At 49.0% G+C, this 25,501-nt stretch overlaps 1 protein-coding gene across 2 annotated transcripts in view; it reads right to left on the minus strand.

Annotated features, from left to right (window-relative positions):
* PRKCB (protein kinase C beta) overlaps positions 1–25,501 on the minus strand; it is a 189,151-nt gene that overhangs the window by 27,081 nt on the left and 136,569 nt on the right. For both annotated transcript variants that reach the window (XM_088152166.1, XM_088152161.1), the window contains exons 10-15: positions 24,366–24,539; positions 20,233–20,324; positions 20,023–20,085; positions 16,746–16,884; positions 8,195–8,275; positions 7,971–8,078 (exon numbers count right to left, since the gene is read on the minus strand). In XM_088152166.1, the coding sequence (XP_088008292.1) occupies positions 7,971–8,078; positions 8,195–8,275; positions 16,746–16,884; positions 20,023–20,085; positions 20,233–20,324; positions 24,366–24,539 (657 nt within the window). The remainder of the gene's footprint in view (positions 1–7,970; positions 8,079–8,194; positions 8,276–16,745; positions 16,885–20,022; positions 20,086–20,232; positions 20,325–24,365; positions 24,540–25,501) is intronic.

Genomic DNA, 25,501 nt, shown 5'->3' on the forward strand with positions numbered 1-25,501 from the left:
AGGTGGGGCAGCCCAACTTCAAGGGAAGTGTGTTCCATAGATGGAGCAGTCACCAGTAAGACCTGACCCCAGGCTCCTACCTCTCTCATCTCTCAGAGGGAGCTCAAACAGCTTCTCTTGGACAGACTGCACAGGATGGCAAATTCAGCTCAAAAGAGATGGTTAATCAGACAGTCAAAGTCAGCACTTTCAACTGTACGCTGAAACCTACTAATACAGGTAGTCCTCGGGTTACAACAGTAATTGGGACTGGAATTTCTGTCGCTAAGCAATGTGGTTGCAAAGTGAGACATCACGTGACCGAATCACTTAGCAATGGAAATCCTGGCAGTCCCCATTGTTATTGTTAACTGAATCATTAGGCAAGGACCCAGCCTGAGCCAAGCCATTTCCGGCTTGGTCCCTCCCAGCCTTGAACCTCAGTAAGGTAAGGGGCTGCCTCCTCTTGAACTCTCCCCACCTGCCTATCTCTTCCCCTCATCTCTGCCCTTTTGGCTGCCCTGCACAGCGGCACTCCTCCTTCAGAAGGCCTCAGAAGCATTGTGAGAAGCCTTGTGAGAAGGCCACGTGCAATTTGAAGAAGTGTGCACGTGGCCTTGGGAAGAAGGCGTGGCACAGCCTGCAGCTGCCTTGCATAGGACCAGGTCAGGCGCATGTCATCAGCAGCAGGAGGAAGAAGACGGTGAAGGTCAGCTGGGGGCCATCACTGCTGAGGAGTGCCACTGTGCAGGGTGGCCAAAAAGGCAGAGATGGGTGGGAGATAGGCGGGTGGGGGAGTTGAAGCACCTTTGCAGTCATAAGTGCAGGTGGGCTGCCAAGCACCCGAATTGATCATGTGACCGTAGGGACACTGCAATGGGCATAACTTTGGGGACCAGGCATAAGTACCATTCTGTGATGGAATGTGAGGGTGGCCTTGGAAGGCGGGGGGTGGGGAGAAGAAATGCCACCTGGGGAGTGAACAGATAAAAGAGAAAGGAGTCTATAACAGGGTAATGGTCAAAGAAAGAAACTTAGGAAAGACCTGCCCTAACTACTCAGGCGTTAAATAGGGAAAGCGGGAGATTTGTGCTTTCAGAGTTGCAAGATTCTGTTAATGTAGCTTTACAGTAAAGTAGAATTCGCTCATCTGGTCTTGTTTCCTGTCTGGTTTACCTGGGAGGGCTGACATCAACCTTGCCCTGTCCTTGGTGCTAGGATGGCACCAACTACTGAGCGTGAGGTCATAGGGCTCAATCATGTTCACTCTTCACCCGGAAACCACCGGTGCTCTAGGTGTTGCTTTAGCTGCTTCATCTCAGTAAATCAGGAAACCCCCAAGACTGGTACACAGAGAACAATCTTATCCTCACCACCTTGGAGTTCCAGAGCTCAACCAGGCATGTGGGAGGAACTGCCAGACATCTAGCAAACAGCCCAGTGCTAGACCAGATGCTGCAAAGTTAAATGAGATGTCCAACGAAAACTGCCTTGACTGAAATTTCAAGAAGCTGCCCATAATCTTAAATTTAAAATCCCATAACTGCTATTTTACTGCTGTAAACTTGGCACTGGAAGGGCTGCTGCCCCATGGCCCCCTACTACTTATCCTTTGCATGCATGGAAAACACTTGCTTTCAGAAGATCCTACACAAACCCTGGTGGCATTCCAAGAGGGGGATTGTTGAAAGGGAGATTGCACGCACACTATATTGAAGGAGAAGATAAACACACAGAGGCTGTGTTTGTCCAACACTCTAGAGAAAGCTAAAGTGGGGCTGAGTAATTCACTGTGTAATACATTTTAGCATGTGATGTGAACCAAGGCACACTAATGGTTTACTTGTTTAGGCAAAGCTGGTCAAGTGAACACAGCAATTTTGTTTACCAAGGTTTGAGCTCTAGTACTTTTGATGGGCGGGTGGGGGTGGGGGGAAGGGTCTCTGCATCCTCAAAGGAACCCTGTCTGAGAAGATCCCCATCCTTAGTAGAGGGCCTGCCTTCCCATGTGACAGATAAGAAGCAGAGTGTTACTGCAGAGGAAATCTCTACAAGTCTACAACATCAAAGCAATTAAGTGCAAATGCTGCCACACCATTCAAAGAATAATAATCTGCTTTTGGAACCTCTTTTTCATTAGTACCAAAAACATGAAGGAATTGGCAGCATCCGGCCCTGAAGGCTTTGGCTTAATGAAGCAGCCGGTTCTCAGGGAAAGCAGAGAGTGCACGATGGCTGCTTATCTTCCCTGAGTCTCCTCCCGCCAAACCTTCTCTGGCAAGCAGGAGACAACGCAGCGAACCTCGGGCGGCAGCAGAAATGTTAATATCCTGGCAGCGGTATTTGGTTTCCTTCCTTTCTGAGATGGAAGACAGATGGTGGATTCAGAAGCTAGATAAGCCATGGAGGAACTATGAAAGAGGGTGCTAAGAAAGCATGGCCAGCCTTCTGTTTAGGTCTGTCACAAGGAGCAACGGTACACAGGAGGAGGGGAGGGCTAGTCGTTCGAATGCGGCTTCTGCCATGGCCAGAAAAGCTAGTGCTTTACAGAGGAAGGCATGCAAAACGAGGAGCCTGTTTGCCACTGCAAGCCGCTTAACACATAGTTCTCAGCAGAGAGACAGGTTTTCGCAAAGGCTGTACCCCAGCCATGGAGGGTTGAGGAAGAAGCCAACGGCCTCAGAGTGAAGGGGAAGCCTGCTGTGCATCCGAAGGGGTTGCAAAAGCATCTGTTGACACCCGATCCAGGACCCCTAGCATCCTTTCCTCCTCTGTCTCTTTAAAGGCAGCCTCGTGGCTGAGGGGAAGGAGCCTTGTGAAGGTAGAGGCAATAAAACTAATCGGTAAGTAGAGCTTTGCACAACTCCAGGTTCTGCCTGGCAGAAGCAGGGTATATGCTATGAGGCTCAGATGAAATTAGGATGTGCAAATTACAGCCCTTGGAAAGTCTACACACCCTACTCATTAAATTATTCCCATAAAGCAGAATGAAGCAGTCAAGCAGACTGTGGTATCTGACTGCAGGGAAGATAAGGAAAAAGGCAGGATTCCTAGCCTCATCCGGAGAGGGCTGGGCCAGAAATGCTGACTTTTTCATGCTGGGGAGGACTGAGAAATGGTTCCATCTCTGAAGAGGTGTTCTGTACTATTCCCCATCCCCACCCCACTTCTGCTATGTCCCTTGTCACAGAATTAGCCATTTCATACAGCGCCAGTGAGGCTCCCACTCTTGGTATCACTTTATACGACGCAGAAGAAGCCTGCTGGCAGAAGTTAGCATGGTAGAATTAAAGTTGTGCCATATGTGATGGAGGCGGAATGGCAAGTGGTTCCCACTCCTGTCTCTTTATTTCCAAGTGCAGGGCTGCCTCTGCCTCCTCCTCCTCCTCCTCCTCCTCCTCCTCCTCCTCCTCCTCCTCCTCCCCCGTCCAGGAGAGAGAGACATGGGTTCAGGAGGCAAGACTTCTGCCTGCCAGCCCTGCTTTGCTGAACTTCTCGGACTGCTCCAAGTGGAGCAGAATGAAGCTGTGTTTGTGTTTCCAGCAAAAGGAAATTCTCGCATTGAAATACTTGCGGGGGCAGGGTTTTTGCCAGGCTCAGCACACCCCAGATGGTTTAGGCTGGTCTTGCCACAGTTAAGCAGAACTATTTCCAGCCAGCTGAGACTCTGCCCATGGAGAAACAAGCCATGCTGTTGGCTTCATTTGGGAACATGGGCTGGCCAGCCAGATACATGGCCGCTCAATTGGCCACAGCAGAGCCTGCCAGAGAAAGGGACCTGTTTCGTTTTCCAGGGACCAGCAAACTGACAGCTGCACTGAGAACGTGAGCAATTTCTTGCCTCGAACTTGGTGCGGGGTGGAGGGGGGTGAAGGCTCTGGATGCTGCCAGCCGGTTCACCTGGAAACAGAGTTGTTCCGAGCTCCTTTGAAAATCCCCACACAGAGGTGAAAGCAAGTGCTCCTGTTTACGTGGTGACATGCCAGGGGCTCCAGAGCAGATGGAAAGAGACTCCAGAGATCATGGTGAAAGCTGTTGTTCTACAAAGCATCACTCTCTCAGTGAAAACACGGTGCACATCTCTTTCACAGCCAACTCCATGTACTACCAAAGGGGGAGGGTGGGAGCTGTTTGCACAAAGCTTGCTACTCAAACTAGTACAGTGACGTCTGTGAAAAGGAACCTCACAGTTGGGTGACAGGACTGCTTCCTTCATTGCCAGCTCTCAGGTGATTTCTCCTGGGTTCATGGGGTTTTGGAGTTGGGAGAGACCTTGGTGGTCACCTAATATTGGGTCACCTACCATTGTGTCCTGCTCAATCTGCAGTGCAGGAGGTGCTCAAGAACCACAGGAATGAGACCTGAAGTCCCAGATCAGGGTTGGCCCCATCTCAGTTCCCCAGTGCCTATCTTCTTAACTTCTGCCAGCACCCTGAGGAGATTCCTTTGGTCCTGGTAGCTCAACATGCCCTACAAGATCTCAGAAGCTGCAACGGCTGATCGGGGCCAGTTGTTTCCCTTGCTCAGAAGCAAGTGAGCAGTGGCCATGCATTCTAGCTTGAAAAGTCCTCCCTCTGGTGGGGGCTAGAACCAGCTGAGCCTCAGGGTGTGCACCCAAGTTTTCTTTCTCCTCTCCTGCTCTGGCTCCACGTTCAGCAGCTGGAAGCCATCTCCTTCTCCTGGGGAGCTGCCGCTGTCCAGGAGGATGCCTTGGCCTCTTGTAACCAAAGTTGTGACTCCTCTGCAAACTGACTTTGATACTTTTGGGCCAAACAGATCTCTCTCCAAGAAGCAGCTGCAGAATAAACCCAGCTGCTTTTCCAAGAGGCCAGCCTCCTTTTTGCCTGCTGGCTGGGGAGGCTCTCCAGGCCTGGCACCAAAAAGGTGTGTTAATAGGAAGAATTCCTCCCCCTTCTGTTGCTGGAGTACACCTGCAGCGGACACTGTTCCTAACATTGCAGCCAGAGCTGCCAGGAGCAAGGAGATGGCACGGCACCGCTAGTTTTGGGGGGCGGGCGTGGGTGGTATACTCAAGTTCACACTGCATGATTTTTGATGCGTACTCGAATGTAGCATTATGTAAGTGTGTGTCATATCTTCCTCCAGCCCAAAATAAAGGCAGCAGTGCGACAGGAAAGGGAGGGTGTCCACAGCTTGCCCCCCACCCCTTGCCTGCTTCGGTTGCTTTCCATTCAGCCTTGGCATTTGCCAGAAGTGTGAAAAGCCATTACTGAAAATCCAGCAGATGTTTTAATCAGTCTTATCTCTTGCCAATTTGCAGCCTTCCGCTTGGGAAAGGAAATAAAACTGGCAGGAAGTTCATCACGGTTATCTCTCAATCACTCCCCCAGGAGTCCCAGGGAATGGTTACAGCTGCAGCCCTGCAGAGGTCAGCCCTCAGTCCTGCCCCGCCAGCCGCCTCACGGCCTCCCCTCTTGGACTCGCTGACTTCAGAGTCTGTGTGGGCACCGCTGGTGCTGGGGGAGGGAGCAGCCCCCCACCCGAACGATGCCCTTAGCCCTGCCGGGCTCTTCAGCCCAAAGCAAGAGAAGCAGCGGGGAGCAGGGGGTGGGGAGGGGGTGTCCCACTCTTAGAAGCCCGGCACATTCTTTCCAAGGGAGCCGCCGCTAAACAGGCAAGTGCTGGGCAGGGAGACCTGGAGAGCAGGGCATTGTTCCATTCTACTCTGCCTTGGCCAGGCCCCAAGTTCCAGGGCCAGAGCCTAAAAAGCACCAGAGCAAACTGGGGTGAGTTCAGAGGAGGGCCGAGTGAGATAGCTAAAGGATGGGGGGAGATTCAGCCTACAGAGAGAAAGTGGGGAAGATAGGCTATCCATCTTCTGAGGTCTAAAGGGTTGTCCTGTGGAGGAGGGCAGGACCAGAACCAATGGGAAGCAGATGCAGATTAGGTATCAGGAGGAATTTCCTAATGGTAAGGGTCATCAGCCAGATGGCCTCATTCAATGCTATGTTCACCCTCGCCAGAGGTCTTCAAACAGAGCCGGATAGCCCTCTGTCTGAAATACTTTAGCAGATCCTTCCCTGAGAAGGGGGATGACCTCTGAGATCTCTTGCCACTCTATGATTCAATGACTTCTGAAAGTAGCTTTGGCACAGAATATTTGCTTCCCATCGTGAAAAGCAAAACACACATCTTCATCTATCTGTCACTGCTGGTTTTGCATGGCCTTGGAGCATCAGTGTCCGAGGTGATTTGGCAACAAAACTTCCCATGGGAAACCTCAAGGTGTAGAACTCAAGGAAAGCCCTGCCAGACTTCTGCTGGATGGTGAACTGGACAAAGTTCTCCCCCAAGGCCCTGGGAAAGGGAAGGATGGCTGCAGGGGCAGAACGCGTCATTCTAGTCCTTCCGCAGGCTTTGTCCGAGCAGAGCAGGAGCAAAGGGCCCTACGCAGAAGCAACAGCCATAAGCTGAAATCTCTGAGTGGCTCCCCAAGGCCCCCTGTGTGTGGGCCCCCAGAGGAGCCCCAGGGGGGTCCAGGGAGTTATGGGCTCTGCTTGGCAGGTGGGTTTCCCAGGGGCCAAGACTGGAGTGCTGATGAGTGATGGCAGTGAGGAAAAGGAGAAGGGTGGCCACCTGGAGCAAGGGCCAACCACGCAGGGATTCCCTGCCTTGCTTTTAGGAAAGAGGGCGAGAGCAAAGCAGACTCATGCTACTGCTGCAGCGGCCAGGGAAGCCAAAGTGGAAAGACACGAATGCACCTGAGGGGAGAAAAAGGTGGCATGAGGACTTTCTGAGAAGATCAACTGCCAGCAACCCACAAGTGGCCTCCCAGCCCTCTCAAAAAACCAGGCACTGCTGAATGGCTTTTTCCTGCCACACCAGCCCCCTGATCCAGCCTGGATGCCATTACACTTCGGAAGTGCCACAAATGAGCTGCACCTCTTCTGCAAACCTCAGCAACGATCAAGAGCTTTGCACAAGTCAAAGGACACGTTTGTTTTTAAAATGCACCCTCCCCAAAGTTTCCATTCCTGAGGCTGCACAGATTGACCTGTGGGGACGGGTGAGCGCTGGGCAGGATTCCTAACCGTCAGGGAGCTGAGTCTTAGGACTTCCTCTCATCCCTCCAACTCTGAGCAGAAAGAGAAAGACGCATGTGCAGGTGGAGGGCAGAAGGGAGATGCGCGGCTGTATTAAAAATAAATCCCAAGCCTGTCACAATGTTTGGATTTCAGTTACTGAGGTTATTTCAGGATTAGTTAGCCTTTACATTGTCATTGCTCAATGGGTCAAAGGACTTTGGAGCCACTAACCTAGCAAGATCCCCCATTTCTTTTGCTGAGAGCAAGAGGAAAAAAAAGTTTGGTTTCAGCTTTAGCAGTTCCCTTCCAGCGTCTATTCTGCCCTTCTCCTTATCATTCTGGTAACTACTGAGTGAGACATTTTATGGAAAATCCTAATTGATCTGCTCTATCAAATCTAAGGGGGGAGAAGAATACTTTTCATTCTGTACTGGAATTTCCACTATAACAGCCCACCGCTGGGAAGACATTTGTTTTCTATACTGTACTACAAGCTCAACCAAAGAAATGCTATGAGGCCTCCGACCCAGCCATAAATCCAACCTGAAGCAACATAAATTACTTCTGAGGCCCATCAACCTTGCATGGGAGACCTTCTTGCCATGCAAGGGTTTCGTTTGCAACAGGATGCAAAAGAATAGAGCAGACAAACTGCAGTCAAAGTATCAGAACACTTGGCCTACGGAGCAGCTCCAGGCGACCCATGGCTGTCGCAACAAGCCAGAATCCTCCTGATCTGGGAGGGAGATGAGAGAGCCAGAGAGCCAATCTAATGCCACCCACAGAGGTGCTCAGTGGGAAATACAGTGCCGGGAACCTCCCGTGTCACACCTGCTTGCTGCCTGTCCACAACTCAGCACCTCTCATACTGTGAGTGTGGAGAGAGACGTGCACCCTCCCCCACAACCCCTCCCACAGCCAGGGTAGCTCCAAGGCACCACTCACCCCTTTGCAGATTGCCACCGCTTCTTTGCTCATGGATTTGGGATAGGCCACATTGTGCTCCATGATTGACTGGAAGAGCTCGTCTTCATCTTCTCCTTCAAAAGGGGCCTGCATAATTGGGGAGCAGAAGAGGAAAGGGTTTCAGAGGCACCCAATCTTTTCTCTAGGGAACTCTGGGGATGCTTCACCACAAAGGCACATCCCACCACACAATGCTGATTTACCTGCCCTGCCAACATCTCATACAGCAAGACGCCAAAGGCCCACCAGTCCACAGATTTCCCATAGGGTTGATAGGCAATTATCTGCAAGACAACAGAAACCACATCACCATTGCAGGATTAAGTCCATATCCCCCTTGGTCCCAGAGCCATGTGGCAGTAGTATTCTGATGGGAAATGTGGTAGGAGGGGAACTGTGTTTGTTTGTGATGGCAAAATATCAGCAGGACCTTTTCTGATTAACACATTTTATTAAAAGGCAGAAAGTTTCATGAGCTGCACTCCCTTCATCAGATGCAGACAGCAGTTACAAGAAAGGCAAAGGAAGGTTGGCTGCTTAGCTCTCAGGAGTCTTGTGCCACAGGAGCAGATCCTCAACAAAGAAGGGAACACAAGCTTCTGAAATGGCAAGTTGTCTTTCCACTGAGCATGACCCACCAGCACCTGCTCCCTTATCCCACTGTTTGCAGTTCTTATGCTACATATTTGTAGAATATTTATTATCTGACTTTTACAGCAAATACCCACAGAAGGGAGTTTCCATGGAAATATAATGACACATCCAGATAAAAGAATTCCACAAAAACAACAGGAGATAGCTATATAAATTTAACCAAATCTATGCCTAACTTCCTTAGAGCTCAATATCATTTAAGATGATGAAAACATAATTAGGCCAGCCTCCATGCCTGCCTTAAGAGAGGCCAAGTGTCCCCATCCAGGAGGAGTCAGAGGTCACCACTGAAAAGGTCTCCTTGGAAAAAGACAGGCCGATCTCACTATATGGACAGGCTGCAATGGATGAAGACAACCTATCATATCAGTTGATCCTACAACTACAATAGGGCTTTATTGAAACTTAACTGGACCAAAACATAACAGCAACAAATACAAATCATAAAAGTTGGTGGTATCTCTCTGTGGGGTGTGAAGCAGTGAATTCTCTTCATGAATGCTTGAATTTTGCACACCTTTACAGTGATTTAAGTGTGAAGTTACCAATGTACATATAAATAGGAGCTAGGTTGTCCCTGCCCAGGAAATAGCACAGCTGGTATAGTAGCTGAAGCTAGTAATAAGTGTTCCTGGTACAAGGTCACTTGGTCCTCCAATGACAGCAATAACTTTAGGACCACCATCAATCTACTTCTTTATTCTTTCTAAGGAAGAATACCCATGGAGAATAGGCAAACTTCCCACTTCCTGTACCCAGGAACCTCCCAGCCATCATGTCAAGATCTAGTTTCAGTTTCCTAGCCCTCAACTACATCCCGATACTAGTTTAGAACACACACATAGAGCTTCTTCTGATTCAGATAGTACACAGAAGTACAATTGTTATATTTTCAGCCTAGTCGCAAAACTCCAGCAGCTCTGTGCAGATGTTAAACAACACTGAAGGCTAAATAGCGCTCTGTGGCATTCACAGCATTGCTGCCCCCAATCCCCAATTCTTAAAGATTATCCAGCATGACACCATGGCTGTGGGGTCAAAAGACACCCAAAAAAATCAAGCAGAATTAATAAAGAAACATTCCATCTCTGTTCCGCAAGAGGTAATCTATGATGGCAACCATGGCAGATTTTGTCCCCAAACCACGCCTGAATCCAGAATGAAAAGAGTCAAAATAACTGATGTCCTCCCAAAGTGTCTACAGCTGCACATGCACCCCCTTCTCAACCATCCTGCCCCCCAAAGTAATTGCGACTGGGTAGTAATTGGCAAAATTCTCTGGATCCAGGGAGGGCTTCTACAGGCGGGAAGTTACCATTGTCTCCTTTAGGGCTAGTATGTTAAGGAATGTAGACCTGGCCTTGGGAAGAGTAAGGAATGAGTGGACCATTCGTGGAGTGACTGCAGAAAAGGTTATTCTCTCCTGAGAAACTGGAATTCTCAGGAGTCTTCTCCAATATTAACATTTTAAAAGCATCAACCCTCTTTCTGTCTTGCTTCAAAGCCCAACTTTATATGTTAGGGACAAGTAGCGTCACTGGGAAACTATTGCCTGAAAAATTCTGTTCTTTGTAGGTGTAGAACATCATGGCACCTGAATATGTCTTCTAAGGCCTCCATTGCTATCCTACCAAGGGCTACTTTGCAGGGTATTTCTTGGTTCCTTTACCACTGACGGTCAGTACTAAAAAGCAGAAGTTATCCGCCATTTCAAAGTCTTATTTGTCAATTCTAAGGCTGGTTGCTCTTCCTACTGTTATTTGTTCAGTCTTCCAAGTCCTTTTTTCACTGTGTTCCTTGACTTTCATTACTGGGGCTTGTGGATCATTTGCATCTTCAGCTTTTCAGAGTAGTGTCATCAGCATAGCACAAGCTACTGATGTTTCTTCCCCCAATTTTAAAACCATGCTTCTCTTCTTCCAAATCAGCTTCCCTCAATATATATTCTGCTTAATATATATTCTGTTGTTCCTTCCTGAGATCTTTGCCTTTCCTGGTAGCAAGTGGAGGGGATCTTTTAGCGGTGTGCAGGAACAGAGTTCAAATCTTCAAAATATGAGCTCCATTCCTGCACACCGCTGAGAGGTTTCCCCTCCCCTCTCTCAGCGGTGAGCAGGGACAGAGCTCAAATCCTGAAGATCTGAGCTTTGTTTCTCCAGCCCCACAAAGGATTTCCCCTCCGTCCGTGAAGGAGAGGACAAACCCTTTGGCAGGCTTTAGGAACATTTGAGAGCCAAAGGGCTGCCTCCCAGGAGGATTTCAGCTCCATGCGGAGCTAAAACCATCCGACAGGCAGCCCTTCCGCTCTCAAAGAGTTGCCTGCTGGCAGGATTTCAGCTCCACACGGAATGAAGCAGTCGCATGGGTGTCTCACTTAATGACCACTTCACTCAACAATCAAGATTCCAGTTCCAATTGTGCTTGTTAGGCGAGGACTACCTGTAAGGAATATCTTATAAGGTATCTTGGTTATTGACCCCTCAGCTGTACAGAATTTCAGTACGCTCCTTCCGTCTTGCTTGATCTTCTTTGAATCAGTTATTACCTATCCATTACCATCCTTTAGCATGCCAATACAAGACTGGAACCTCCTTCTGAGTTTGGAGATCTTTTTGAAGATTTGTTGTTCCATATCTGTTTCCATCTTTGATGCCTTTGCAGATGTTGCAATACTGCTTCTCTGAAATTCTCTTGCATTATAACTCTCTGAAATTCTTTTTTAAGTTATTTCCTGAGATCTTTGCCTTTCTTGGCTTTGGCTTCTCTTCGCTTCCTGGCAATTTCTCCCCTTTGTTCTGACACCCCGTTTGCTTTCTTCTGTTTCCTGGTCTTTGGCAGTCACTTTTCACATTCATCCTCGACAACTCTTTCACCGCATTCCAGAGTTCCTCCGGTTCTCTAGCCACAAGGTTCAGGGCTTTAAAGCAATCCCTGATGGTCTAAAAATGGTGGGTTCAAGATCCTATCGTGGAAACTGGTGGCTTCGTTCTTCTGCTTTGGCTCGGCTTGGAACTTGCACCGGAGCAGCTTGTTCCACGGTCAGCCCTCGGCCATGACTTTGCCGTTACAACTTCTCCACCTCCAATGTAGTCAGCACGATCTCTGTGCGCTCAGCCTGGCGATAACCACGTGTGAAGGCATTGTCCTGGTTGTTTAAAGAATGCATCAGCAATGAAGACATTACTGGCTTGGCAGAAACTGATAAGTCATTCCCCTGCTTCATTCCTGTTTCTTGGGCCACACAGTCCAACCACGTTTTCCTCTTTTCTATTTCCAACTGTGCCATTTCGGTCTCCAATCAAAAGCAGCACATCTTACTTGTAGGTTCCGTTGATTTTAGACTGGACTTGACCATAAAACTCATCAACCTCTCCTCTTCTGCCTCAGTGGTTGGAGCATAAACTTGGATAGTCGTCATATTGTCGGGTTGTCCATGAAGTCTAACTGATGTTATTCGGTCACTGATTGCATCGTCTCTGCTCTATCCTTCCTATGAAAGCAGGGCTATTCTTTCCTAGCGTTTGTGTCCTGAGTAGTAACCAGAATGCTCTTCTAACTGAAAGTGTCGAATTCCGGTCCGTTTCAGTTCGCTGATGCGTGTCACTGTGTAGTCGATCCATTTCACCTTTCACTGTTTTGAGCTTTCCCGTGTTCATGCTTCTCACATTCATTCCGTGTTCCCAGTGTAATTCTGCCTTTGCAGCTTCGGATTTTCTTTTCCTGCCTTGCAACATCTGTAACTAGACGTCCCGAAGGCTTTAATCTAGCCACGTCATAAACACCATTAATATCCAAAAGATCTCTGCTCTTCTGTTGAATGTCATCTGACCTGAGGGGCCCATCATCTAGCACCACAGCTTCAATTGTTTTATGAGGCAAGATAGCATGACTTGGGGGGTTGCAGTCTGTTACTTAATGCAAAATCATTACACAGTTTATTCATCTTAATTACAGATTTATATTCTGAAAAGATTCATATATTCAAACATGGATCACATGGTAATTGCAGTAAGATATACACAGACTCGATCAAGTTTATTGCCAGGAGAGGCATGTTCAGAAGTCTTCCTAATGTTCTCCATTTCCAGTGTTCTGAAGTGGGGACAAATGTTTCATGGGGCAGCATGGGGCAATCTAGTCCTTCCCTCAAATGGCAGTTATCTGGCTCCAAGGAAGGCCAGGGCTACTTACAACCACATTAAGTCACTTGCCCAACCACCCGCTCTAGCCACTATTTTAAACCTTCCTCATCACCATCCTTATCTGCTTCCCAGCCTTTCTAAATCATTTTGCACTAATTGTATCATACGAGCACTCTAAAGTGCAGAGTCATATCTAAAAGGCAGCTTAATATGCAAAGTGGTTAAATTCAGCCAAGCATTTAAAAAGACTGAAGAAGCCCCCCACCCCTTTTTCATCTCCCCAGTCCTATGGGGTGCCTTCCTCCAGAGAGACGAGGCACTGGAGGCAGGTCAGGTCAGGTCAGGTCAGAGGGATGATAAGTGGGCAAAAGCAGGCTAGCTTCCTCTGACCGTCATTCAGTTGCTAGGCTCACACAACACACTGAACCGGCTCAGTTGAAACCATTGGTTGCATTCATGAAACATGCTACACCTGTTTTGTTTTAACTGGGAGAGTTTTCTGCAGCTTTTTGAGCAGTCCTGCTGGCTTCTCTTTGGGGCTCCCTCTGACACATGTGGAAGTCCAGCCATGAAGAAGAGTGCGGAGGCCAAGGATGGGGGTGGGGGGCAGGTAGGCAACTGCAAAAGGAACTGGAGGTAAAAGGGAAACATGGCCAGAAGGGCTACTGACTGTCACCACAAACCAAGTCTTGGAGTCCTCTTTGGACTGGGATTAGAGCCTCCCACAGTGTCACCTTTGTAGAAGGGGTGTGTGTGTGAGAGGTGTGTGTGTGTGTGATGGAATGTATCTACAAGGGGGGAGGTGGTATGATGGAATGCAGTAGAGAACCAGGTTCTCAGGAAGGAGGGAGTGCATTCCAGGCGGAAAGTGGGGGGGCCAAGAGGCAACACAGTCCAGAGCAGGAGCGTGGGAAGCATAAGAGGTTCAGGACAGCCCCTCCCTAGAATCTCCCAGGGTATATCCACTAGCCGCAGTAGTACAGATTTAGTCTGCCAAGATTCGGTCTATATGGTGTAAGCAATAAAGAACTGAACTTGGTTGTATTGTTTCCCTCTTGTTCTTGTTCCTGACAGGTGGTTTATGAAAGTGTCAGCTGCCCACAGTCTGCTAGTCCTTAAGAAACCACCCACCTTGTCTGTGACCCTTGAGGGCCAAAATATTGCTTTTAGAAGTACCTCCCCTGATCAGAAGATGTTGCCCCCCATCCTAGGGAGCCATTGTGGGCTGGATACAGTGGTGTGCTGGAGACGGCTTATATCAGCTTGCGGCAGCCAATTGTTAAATTTTCAGGAATTTTGCAAGCTGGTTGAGAACCTAGCCTGCCAATTAGCTTGCGGCATGGCACGGGCAATGGAGTCGGCAAGGCCACTGTTAGACATTTATCAGCCCACGGCTGGCTGGCTGGCTGCCTGCTGAAGAGCTGAAAGGGGGCCTGCGGTGGGAGGCCTCCACCCAGTCCCATGTCCTGGCTTCCTCAGCAGAGGGGCAATTTCTGCCTGCTGCTCTCCTGTCCAGCCTGGGCATCAAGGACCCAACTTAGAAAAGTTTGTTTGCCTGATCCTGTGTCAGGAGGAGATCTGCAACCAAGGGAATGAAGGAGGATGGCCAACTCCACAGCTGGCTCCCCATTCCGCCTTTTCTTTTGGCCTCCCTCCAGTATGGGTGCACTCTTTGTATTCTGTCTTTCTGGTTCTTTAGCAGGGCCGTAGTGGGGCCAGTCCTGTACTGGAGAGGCTATGGGGTACACGGAGTACCTGGCACCCCTCAGCTTGAAGAGGTCTTCTGGTTGGTCTTCCACAGAGCTCCCTGGCCAGGTGGTCAGGGTGGGGCAAGAGCTGCATATCTGCCTGGCCGGAAGTGCGTGTAAAGGAAGGTAAACCTGACCTTGGTTATGTGGAAGGAACAAACAAGCTGTGAAGATGCAGAGTTAGTCCCGAGAAATTGGAAAACCTGAGAAAGAAACTCAAAATCGCCCCATCTGGATTTTGTTTGGTATTAGATGCGGCAGAGGGCATCTCTGAAAGGCTTTCAAGGTTCTGTTACAATACCCTACATCAATGAAGTAGCGAGCCCGGGATCTCTGTTGTGCCTGTTTCCTGACCTGTCCTAGCTTGAAGGGCTGACAGTCCATTAAAAGTCCTGCACATGCATACAAGCCCACACAAGAACCCCGGGTGAAAAGCTTTACTCTAGCAGCCCAGATCAGAGCCTTGATGCCCAGGCTGGACAGGAGGGCAGCAGACAGAAATTGTCCCTCTTCTTTCACCTGATCCAGCAATCACTTTGGCCCTCTGGAGAAATGCCACCCTCAAGGCAGTACCTCAGACCCTCAGAGAGATTCTGCCGGGGAAATACAAACTAATCTGCTTATCCCAAGGCCTTTCTTCACCAGGAAATGCCTGCAGCCAGAGCCCACCTTTTAATGCCAATCGACATCTTTTTCCCAATGCAACTAAGTGAGAGTGTGTGGCTCAGAAAATTTCTTCGGGGGAAAACAGAAAAAAGTTTCTCCCTCCCACGCAATCCCAGGCATTCCCAGATTGCCAGCATTATTTGCACAGGGAAGAAAAACGAATTGCAAACAGCCCCAAGCAATTCCCAGGGGTTATTTAAGTACCCATTTCTTGCCCTCTCTGCACTGGCATGACTGGCAGTATTATTTTGCAGCAATAATACCTGGGTGCCATTTAGGTGGCAGGTCCAGGCCTTCTGGGATGGTAACCCTGATGCAGCAAGAGGGCATGAAGTAGGGGAAGGCTTCTCGACCACTTCATTAAACCCGAGATTTGGCAGAAAAGGTCTTGGAGCTCGGGCAGCTGTGCGTGTGTCTCTGCCTTTAGCCACACCTGAAACAATGTGGAGTTTATTTATCACAGTCACCAACTTATCCACATTCTCCAAGTGATGTATCCATGTCTTACCTTTATTTTGCTAAATGTGTGGTGTTCAGTTTCATGTCTTCCTCTTTAATATATTTTAAATAAAACAATTAATTAAAAGCAAAATGTAAGAAAATGAGCATTTCAGAGATGACGCTGTGTTGCCCAGCAAAGCACATGGCCGTTTGTTCTATTCCAAAAGAGCATTAATCACCCTGGCAGGGCTCCCGTATTAATCTTGGCAGAACAAGGGAAAATAATACACATTAGGGATAGTAATTAAATGTCTCCCTGGGAAGGAAGAACACACAAAATGGTTTAGCATCACTCAGAGAAGGAGTGGAGCTATTTTCCTTTACTCAGATGTTAATACAGCTTTCATAAAGATCACAAAACTGATTTTCTTATAGCCCATTTCTCTTCCTTGGAGGACAGGCAGTGGTGACAATGGATTTTTAATTAAGGTTGCAACAAATATTTACTTACTCATGTAAGCATCTTTACCCTGGCTAAAAAATTAATCCCAATTAATCATGGTATGGTCCACGCATGCAGGGTCTGTGTGTCTGCAGCATGGAAACAGGCTGAGAGACCGAGGATTTAGGGCACCCGTATCCACCTCCAGTATTGCTAAGTAAATAAGCAGCAAATACATCATGGTCTGAGGCACCCACAGAATCCTGCCTTTCTTCCTCTGGGCTTCAGCAAGAGGCTCTTGCAAGGACCTGAACTGAATTCACCAATTCTCATTAACTTCTTTCAGCTTCTCTGCTGGGCGATTGCTTGAGCAAATCTTGGCACAACTGTTTGCTATCTTCCATCACCCATTCCTTGCCTCTTGCTCACCACACATTTGACACAGACAGTTGCACTCAAGCTAGTTTTTACCCCCCTGGGCAGTGTCCTAGACTTTCAGTGGCAAGTGTGAAATCTTGAACTTCCTACCAAAACTAATCTACATTTTGCATTGTGCAGCTGGGTTCAGATTTGGGATCTGGGAGGACTTCTTGCGAGTCGGGGCCTTTGCTGAGAAGTGGAAACAAAAGTTTAAGAAGGAGACAGGATGCCTCTTGCTTACCTCAGGAGCAATGTAGTCGGGCGTGCCACAGAAAGTCTTGGTGGTGACTCCATCCCAGATATTCTCTTTGCACATGCCAAAATCAGCAATTTTGATGTGGCCCTCAGAGTCCAGCATCACATTGTCAAGTTTCAGGTCCCTGTAGCATTTGAGAGACTGGCGTTAGGCAAGGGAAGAGCAAAGACATCCCTGAGGTCAGTCCTTAGAGCTGAAACGGGAAGCCGAAGGGCATTCAGAAATGTATTCCGTTGAGTGATATTTTGCTGGAAGCTGAATAAACAGCGACATCTGGAAAGGGGTCTCTGACACTTTTGCTTGGTGAACAGATTTAGTGTTAACAGGTTTAGTTGGGTTTCAATCAGGGGCATCCACAAAAGGGGGTGAAAAAGTCAAGATGGCAGTTGCGACTATATGGCCAAAGCCATCTCCTAAGACAGTGTTTCTCAACCTCAGCAACTTTAAGATGTGTGGACTTCAACTCCCAGAATTCCCTAGCCAGGCTGGGAGTTGAAGTCCACACGTCTCAAAGTTGCTGAGGTTGAGAAACACTGTCCAAAGAGAAGGGCTTTGAGGGTGCGGTTGCAACCATCATCTTGACCTTTTTGACCTCCTTCTGGGACCAGTTGCTTTCCTTAAAGTGTGGTGGAAGGGGGTTGGGTGAATGGGAGGAGGTGCCCAGGATGGAGGCTTTAGCTAACTTTCAAAGTTGCAGGACCACCTTTCTCTGACTGATTCTGCCTGTCCTACCAGATCTGTCATGCTTCAGGTCCCATTTATTAAGCATGCATTCTCTGCCACAGCACCAGCCCTTTGGAACACATGCGCCCTGAAATTCCCTTGCCCTGACCCTGCTGGCATTTCATAAGTCCCCGAAGATCTGGATGTTCCCCTGGACGTGGAGTCTGGAGGCTGAGTGATTTTTCTTAGTAAACTGTCTTTATATGGGCTGGGCCAGATTGATCTTGGGCATCATGTTGTTGCTGCTGTTATTATTATCACTAGCTTTTATTGTTTTGTTGACTTTTAATCCTACGTTGGCCCCCCTGGGTCACAGCTGGGAGATGAGCAACTATATAAACTGATACAAAAAGTAAGAGGACAGTACTCAGTCAGTCAACCAGACCACGAGTCTTCCTGGGTTTAAAAATAGCCCAGCTGACAGGTAGAGGAGGAGTGCAGGGTGAAGCAGGAGTAAGTTCATAGGATGTACTGAGAAATATCTGCTTTATCCTGGCCCATCCTCCATTGCCCCAACCTGTCCAGCAGGGCTAATTTTGGACCCAGGAAGACTCTTGGTCTGGTTGACTGACTGAGTACTGTAGTCTTCATGTCATTTAGGGTAGAGAACGCCAAATGGCATTAGAGTAATAGTAATAGAAAGAGGAGACGGCATGGTCACGCAAAACTCCTGATCAGCAGAAGCAGAAAGCTTTTAATGCACTAATTTGGGACAGAACTAGCAATACATCTTTGTCCTACTTTAAATCAACCAGCAGCCCTTCCTTCCTTCCTTCCTTCCTTCCTTCCTTCCTTCCTTCCTTCCTTCCTTCCTTCCTTCCTTCCTTCCTTCCTTCCTTCCTTCCTTCCTTCCTTCCTTCCTTTTCCATGCTGAGACTTCTGTCAGGACAAGACAGAAAACACTACACTAAAACCAGAACAGCTACAGATGAATTTAGGCGGCCTCTGTAATGGGCTTGTGATGAGGAAATATCCTCCAAAAGGCCATGGGGGTGTGGGGCACTTCTAAGCCACCACTAGCAAACTGTGTGACACAGGCCCATCTATCAAACCTAGCTAGTTGTAGTAGTGGTGGCTGCTCTTGCCTCTGGGGGTTATAATCTTGTTTTTGGCTGTAAGGTCACCATATGACTTTATCATTCTTTTGCTGATTTTACTATGAGGTTCTACTGAGACGGTATTGCTTGAGCCAGCCAGAGTCTGGTGAAGTGGGTGGCAGACAAATGGTGGAAAATAGGTGAGTAAATAGGGAACTAGGCGTCCAGTGATACATTTCTGTATTTTTTTTCTTCTGTTGAAGCACGGCAGTACACAGGTCCCAACCAAAGTTCTTTCAGAGCAGCAGGGCAGCACGTCCTTCCCTGCCCCAGATGAAGATCTTGTCTAACAGGCCTTGAAAGCCTCTTTAGACAGGTCCTCATCAAGGTTTAGGGAAGGACTAGAAATGGAAATAAAACCATGTCACTGAGGGATCCAGCCTGAGTTCTCCATCTCAGTGGGATCCGTAGCAAGTGGCTCTCTTCCACTGGAAAAGGAGAAGCCCTCTGCGGTATGTGGAAGGTCAGAGCAGCCAGTGCAAAACGAATGCCGCCGGGTCTGGCTCTCCGGCATAATCTCTTTCCCGGAGATTAGGGCTTTTGCCCGGGGAAACCTTCTTCATGCTGTTCCAGCCCATCCTTCAGGGCGCAGCTTCTTCCCTGGGGCTCCAGAACTGAATCCTGGGGAGGGGCAGGCATTGCTTGTCTCTGAAGGGGGGCTTGTGTGTCTGCCCGGCTGTCGCACGCTTCAAAGGGATCTGCAAGACAGGGCTTCGGTGTGTGCTAGAGGGGCTGTACTCGCACGAGGTCTGTGGCACATCGTCACAGGGTGCACGGCCCTTGCGCAAGGACACTTTGTGGTACAACAGCCACCATCTCTCGCCCTGCAGCTACTGCCATGCCATTCTGGCGCTCTCCCCGAAGATCACGCAAAAGTATGCTGTGTGGAGGGTGGGCAGCAGAGGAGGAGATGCAGGATGCGGAATGAACGGAGCAGGGAGCAAAAGCAGCCCTCTTCTCGCCCGGAGGACACTGGGGTTGCTTCCGAGGCCAGGTCCCTGCTGCCTCTCCTTACTGTTTCCTGGGGCCTTGGGCTGGGCTGCCAACCTTGCGGCTCTTGCTGGGAGCAAATGGTGCTTGCTAACCCTGCTGAGAATTGCTGCTGCTGCTGCTGCTGCTGCTGCTGCTGCTGCTTTCCCACAAAGTCCAATTGGGGGGGCCTCCAGATGCTTCCGGGAGGAAGCAGAGCAGATGAACCACAAGAAGAGCTCCAGGTGCTGACCTGCCAATCTCCCCTCTGCCGCTTGTGACTCGTCAAGCCTACAGAAGCGTAAGATGCCAAGGAAAGGGGTGCCTCAAAGCCCTTCCTCCAGCCAAGGCACCTGCAGAGGGGCTGTCGAGACGAGGAAGGCTTGGGCTGGCGGCGGGCCGGGGCCTGGGCAGAGCCCAGGGGCTACAAGAGCAAGGGTTTGGAATCTGAGGCGAGGAACGCAGCCACCTACCGATAAATGATCCCTTTGCAGTGCAGGAAGAAAAGGCCCACGGCGATCTCAGCTGCATAAAACCTGCCATGCGAGAAGGGAAAGCAGTGGAGATGCCAGGAGCCGCAACCTCGGCCCGCAGCACAGAAGGCCCTTGGCATCGGCCCTCGCAGGGAAACGGGAACGACGAAAAGCCTCACCGCCCGCCTGAGCACCGCGTTGGTGACTTACACAGCGTGGGGCTCCTTGAACCTCCCAACCTGTTGGATCTGGTACATGAGATCGCCCCCGTTCACGTACTCCATCACAAAATACAAGCGATCCTGAGAGAAAGAGGGAGAAAAGAGGTGGAGGATGTGCAACCAGCGTCAAAAGAAGCCGTCTGAGCACGCACGTGGCCTCTTGGGAGCTCTGCCAGCAATGCTTCCTTTTCAGCTGGGGAAGGGTCTGTCTTCAGCTTGGCTCGCTGGGGGCGGCTCTTCTTCCTCGGCCTGCCAGGGCGTCCACAGGGCCTGGGCCACAAAGGGAAGACGGCGCCCTGGCCTGCAGTCGAAGCACGCGCCACTTATGCCAAAAGCGGGCCCAGTTGGAGCACAGCGCTGTGGCCGCCGCCTCGACCTTTGCAAGCAACTCCTGCCCCTGCAGCATGCAGGGAGCAGCTCCCGCGTCCCCAGGACCCCATTCCGCGAAGCTGGGCTGGGAAGTGGGGAGGAGCAGGCTCCCCACAGGATGCCGCCATTCCGTTGCAGCCACCGGAATATAAAATTTAAATCCTGATGAAAGGAAGGATTTTGCTGCCTTTCTGATATTAAAAAGAAAAAAATCCCCTTGCCTGCCTTTTGTGGGATTAGACATATTGCAGGAAAGAGGAGAGAGGATGGGAGCCAGCGAAGAGTAATGCGTGTGCTTAAAGAGGACGTTTGATTCCTGGCATTTCCAGATCAGAGAAACTCACAGAGGGACGAGACCAAGCGGGAGGTGTGGACTTGCGCCTGGATTTCTGGTTCTGTTGTCTTTTAATCGGCTACGCCGAGCTACTTTGTTCGGGATCGCCCTGGAGGTTGCCCAGGGCAATCCTTTAAAACCTTGTCCCCAACAGCAAGAGAGGCAGCCTGCTTAGGCCTGGTTGTCTGCAGCAGGTTTAGGCAGCGGCATCTACCACGGGGCGGGGGGCATGGAAGGGCTCAAAAAAGTCAAGACGTTGTGGTTCTGCTCCCTTTTTTACATGGTTGCACATAAAATGCATGTGTAAAAGGAGCGGGGCTTCAACCACGCAGTTGCAGGTGCCATCTTGACTTTCTTAACCTCCCCCTACGGGTGCCCTGGGCTTAGGAGAGCTACCGGAGCCTTGTCTGAAAAATCTGATGGGCACACTCCTGGGATCTGAGATGGGCGGTGGCAAATTTGATACGTAAATAAATAAATGAATATAAATATAAAATGAATAAATCTGGGGATGAACTGGGAGCCTCTCAGGTCCCTGAAATACTTAAGCAACTGGTTAATTCCCCCCCCCCACACACACACACAGACACACAACACACACACTTTTGAGATGGAGAGAGGAGGTTTCCAGCCACGAAATGAGCAGCTCCAGCAGCAACTACTCTCTTCAAACCTCTGCCTTTGGCCTGGGCGCTCGCTAATACCTTCTGCTACAAATTTTGATTATGCCACTGGTACGATTAGTGCTAAGCCCCAGCCAGGTCCGCGCCCTCTAATCCTCTGCCAACGCACTTCAGATGTCAAAAAGAGGCCAGGCGAAAGAGCATCTCAGCACGACGGCCTTTCATCGGCCGATGTCAGGAAAGAGCCACCAAAGAGTTTTTCAAGGCAGCCAGTGGGCTTTGGCAACTCAGACTGCTGGGCTGACATTTCAGGATAATCCTCGAAGCCTCCGTTGTCGCCCGTCCAAAAGCCCTCTGCCGTGAAGGGCTGCCCTTTTCCTCTTATCAGCCGCCAGCTGGAAACAGCCGGTAAGAAATCACTTTGCGGGAGCTGCTCCTGGAGTCATTTGCTGCACAGCGAACGGTTCATCACGCTAAGCCAGAGGTGGGAAGTCTCCTTTTCCTGCCCCTTGCAGGCCCCCAGTCCATGCTGCCAAAATTCAGTGTCAAATCACTGCATTGCAGTAGCACAGTTTGCCACTCTGGGTTTGAAAGACTCCCCCAAATAAATGCATTCAGCGCTCGAGAGGCTTAAGTTCTTAACCACTCCCAGATTGGAAAAGCTGCCCCCCCCCCCGCACAATCCAGCCTCACTGCTTCCAACCAGGTCACTACGTCTCTACCACTCCTGTGGATACCAACTGTTTTTAAAAGTGTGGTTACAAAAAACATTGTCCACCTGCTGCAGTGGAGATTTTCTGATTTCTGTTGCTCCATGTTAGACTATCGCAGTGATTTTACCTGTTGGTCATCGCCCCTTGAAAAAGGTGACGTGAGGTAGGTTGGCAGATGAGATACTTACTAACACTCAAGCAAGCGGGGTATATATAGAGAATTAAAAAGAAGACAGAAAACAGTTGATGCTGATTGAGATGAGAGTGGAATTCGTATCTGCAAGTCACTCCAGGGTGCAGCAGGCTTCTGGCCCCAACCCCAACGCCCCTCCCTGCTGGCTCTGCCAGTGAGATTAGGCCAGAAGGATCAAATGGGACTGCAGCTACTAGTCTGGCCTCCTTGAGCTGTCTGGGCTGGTGCTGGACTTCCCCAAACAAGTGGAATGGGCAACTTTAATTGACTTCTCTGGAAATGGATTCCAAGACGGCTCAGGAGTTCATGGCCACCATGTCCTAACCCAGAAGGTTATGGGGCCAACTCACAATAGTGGCCACTCATTAGACCTTGTTTTGATCTTGGGACAGTAGTGATGTGATCTGGAATTGGGTGATATCACAAAGAATCTCTTGATATGGTCAGATCCCTCTGTTAACTCTAGAGTTTGAAAGGAGCTTAGGGTTTTCCCTGGGGCTCTGATGCAGGCCCTTCTTGAATCAAACTACACCTGTGTGATTCTTTCTTTGCAGATCTGGGTGAGTCTCCTGGGGAGGGCTGAAGAAAAGATGGTTGGCTTGCAGCTACAGGGGGTGCTGGATGAAATGGACTATCTGGACCTTTCTTCAGACCACTGAGATAGCATTGATCACACTTTTAGATGACCTCTGCTGAGACTGGGATGGAGGTAGTGCATCCAGAGTCACTTGGATTGAGATGGGTGGCTATAGAAATTGAATAAATAAATAAATAAATAAATAAATAAATAAATAAAATTCATCCTAGCCTTTCTTTATCTCTTAGTGCTTTCAATACCATTGATGATGGTATCCTTCTGGGCTGACTTTGAGCTTTAGGAATGGGAGTTGCAGTTTATGTTGCTTCTCCTCCTTCCTCCATGGGTGTTGCCAGTCAGTTTTGGTAGGGGGGGAGAGATCTAGCCCAAAGTCCTAGAGCTCTACTCTCTCTCTACTCTGATTTAACACCTATGTGAACGTGCTGGGCAATGCCATCTGTTGGCATGGGATCAGGCATCATCAATATGCTGATAATACCCAGTTATACATCTTTACCCTAGGCTGACTAAGTGATGCCATCAAGATTCTCTCAGTGTCTGGAAACTATGGGAGTCTGGATGGGGAAAAGCAGGCTTCAGCTCAACCCTAACAAGACGGAGTTGCTGTGGGCTTTAGGGTCCCCTGACTGGGGCTCTCCACCTTTAGTCCTGGATGGGGTCATCCTCCCCTCCACAGAACTGGTATGTAATTTGGGGGCTTTCTTGGACATTTGGCTCCTGCTGGAGGAGCTGGTGGTAACTGTGACCAGGAGGGTCTTTACACAAATCCATCTGGCGTACAACTGGTTCCGTTTTCTGGATTGGGAGGCCCTATTCATTTTAGACTGGTCTAGTATGGTGAACAAAGCTTATGTGTGCTGATGGGCCTCCTGCCTTCTGTGCGCCCAGTTATGCTGTCCACCATGCCCAGTTATCCCCTTCCTTTTGGCCAGGAAACATGCCGCTTCTTCTACCAAGGTTTCTCTGTGAATGGTTCTCCAGGACCTCCTACTCTTTCTTTTCTCTCTTTCCTGTTAGTCCTTCTGTCCCTGCTTAAGATTGCTGCTTCTTCTGTGTCCATCCTAAAACTGCTGAACACCCTTAGCTGTCCAATCTCCAGAGCTTGGCATCTTGGCTCATATGACTCTCTTTTCTGCCAATGACTTCTTTTGTCTTTATGCCCTACGCAAGGCAACTGTGCGCATCCAGGTCAAATTTCTTGTGCAAGAAATGCACTCAAGGGACAAGATTCTCCTCAACTCGGTTGAGGAACTATTGCAGGATTCAGGATGGAAGGTTGTGGGGGAGCTTACCATGGTTTGGAAGCAAGAATGAAGCTGTGTGAGGAAGGGGGGCTTTCCAGCCAGTGCCAGCACTCGCTTCTCCACCATGGTGCATTCCACATCATCATCTTGGATAACCACATCCTTCTTCAGAATCTTTATGGCATAAAGTTCATCCGTTCCTTTCCTTTCTGAAAGCATCACCTGGAGCAAGACAAAAGAGGTGTAAAAGAGGCGTATGGTTCTGGGATTCTGTCTGATCCATACGCATAAGCTCAAGGCCCCAGGCTTCCACTACCTACCCATTCCCCAAGGAGGAAGCTGAGCAGGTTTGAAAGCAGTCATAATCGGAGTGTACATTACTCATGATCAAGCAAGAACAAGTGGAAAGAGATACAGATTTCATTTTGGAGAATAACCCAATCCCTTCCCCAGGCCCCATACTTCTGAACTGAATGAACAGATAGGAACACCCACCACTTGACCTGTGTCTTGCCCAAGAGCATCTCCTGAGTGTGGACAACACTGGCCTGATGCTGAGAAGTCCCCACCAATGGAATTCAGGCTTTCCCATATAATCCTTTTTATACAGTGGCACAACTGATGAAAATTAATCTGAGTAGAAGAAGCAGGGAGAGCCTGGATCCTGCCTAATGACATCCAAGCAGGAGACTCAGATGATCTCTCTCCAACCATCCTCTGTGATGGACTCTGAACATGTGCTGAGATCCAAGATGATGATGATGATTTATTAAATTTATTATTAGCCATCCACTCCAGAAGACTGTAGATCTTTTTCAAAGAGGTAATGAGCAATTTGTTTAGGTAGGCTGCTGTATTGATTTGCTTTGACATTTTGTATGAGAGTTGCCTTTTCTCGATGTGTGTGTGTTTTCCCCTTTTCTTCACTATTCTGTAACTTGAGTAATAGTTTGCAATACCACGACCCCCAAAATGATAAACGAATTTGTATGACACCTTTTCCCCACAAATAAAACAAATGATTTCACTGGTGTCAAGGTTGTGTAATAAATAACTATTGCAGTTACTTTTAATAACTGAATGTTTATTTCACAAGGACTGTCAAACTTTGTAATGGGACTGCCCACGCTGGGCTTATGCAGGCAAAGCCCTGAGCAAGTTTTGATTATACTTCTACCTTGCCT

This window comes from Python bivittatus, unplaced genomic scaffold (assembly GCF_059951505.1).
Source record: "Python bivittatus isolate LINGU-HERP-01145 unplaced genomic scaffold, Pbiv_v1 ctg000030_np1212, whole genome shotgun sequence".
NCBI classification, from domain to species: domain Eukaryota; kingdom Metazoa; phylum Chordata; class Lepidosauria; order Squamata; family Pythonidae; genus Python; species Python bivittatus.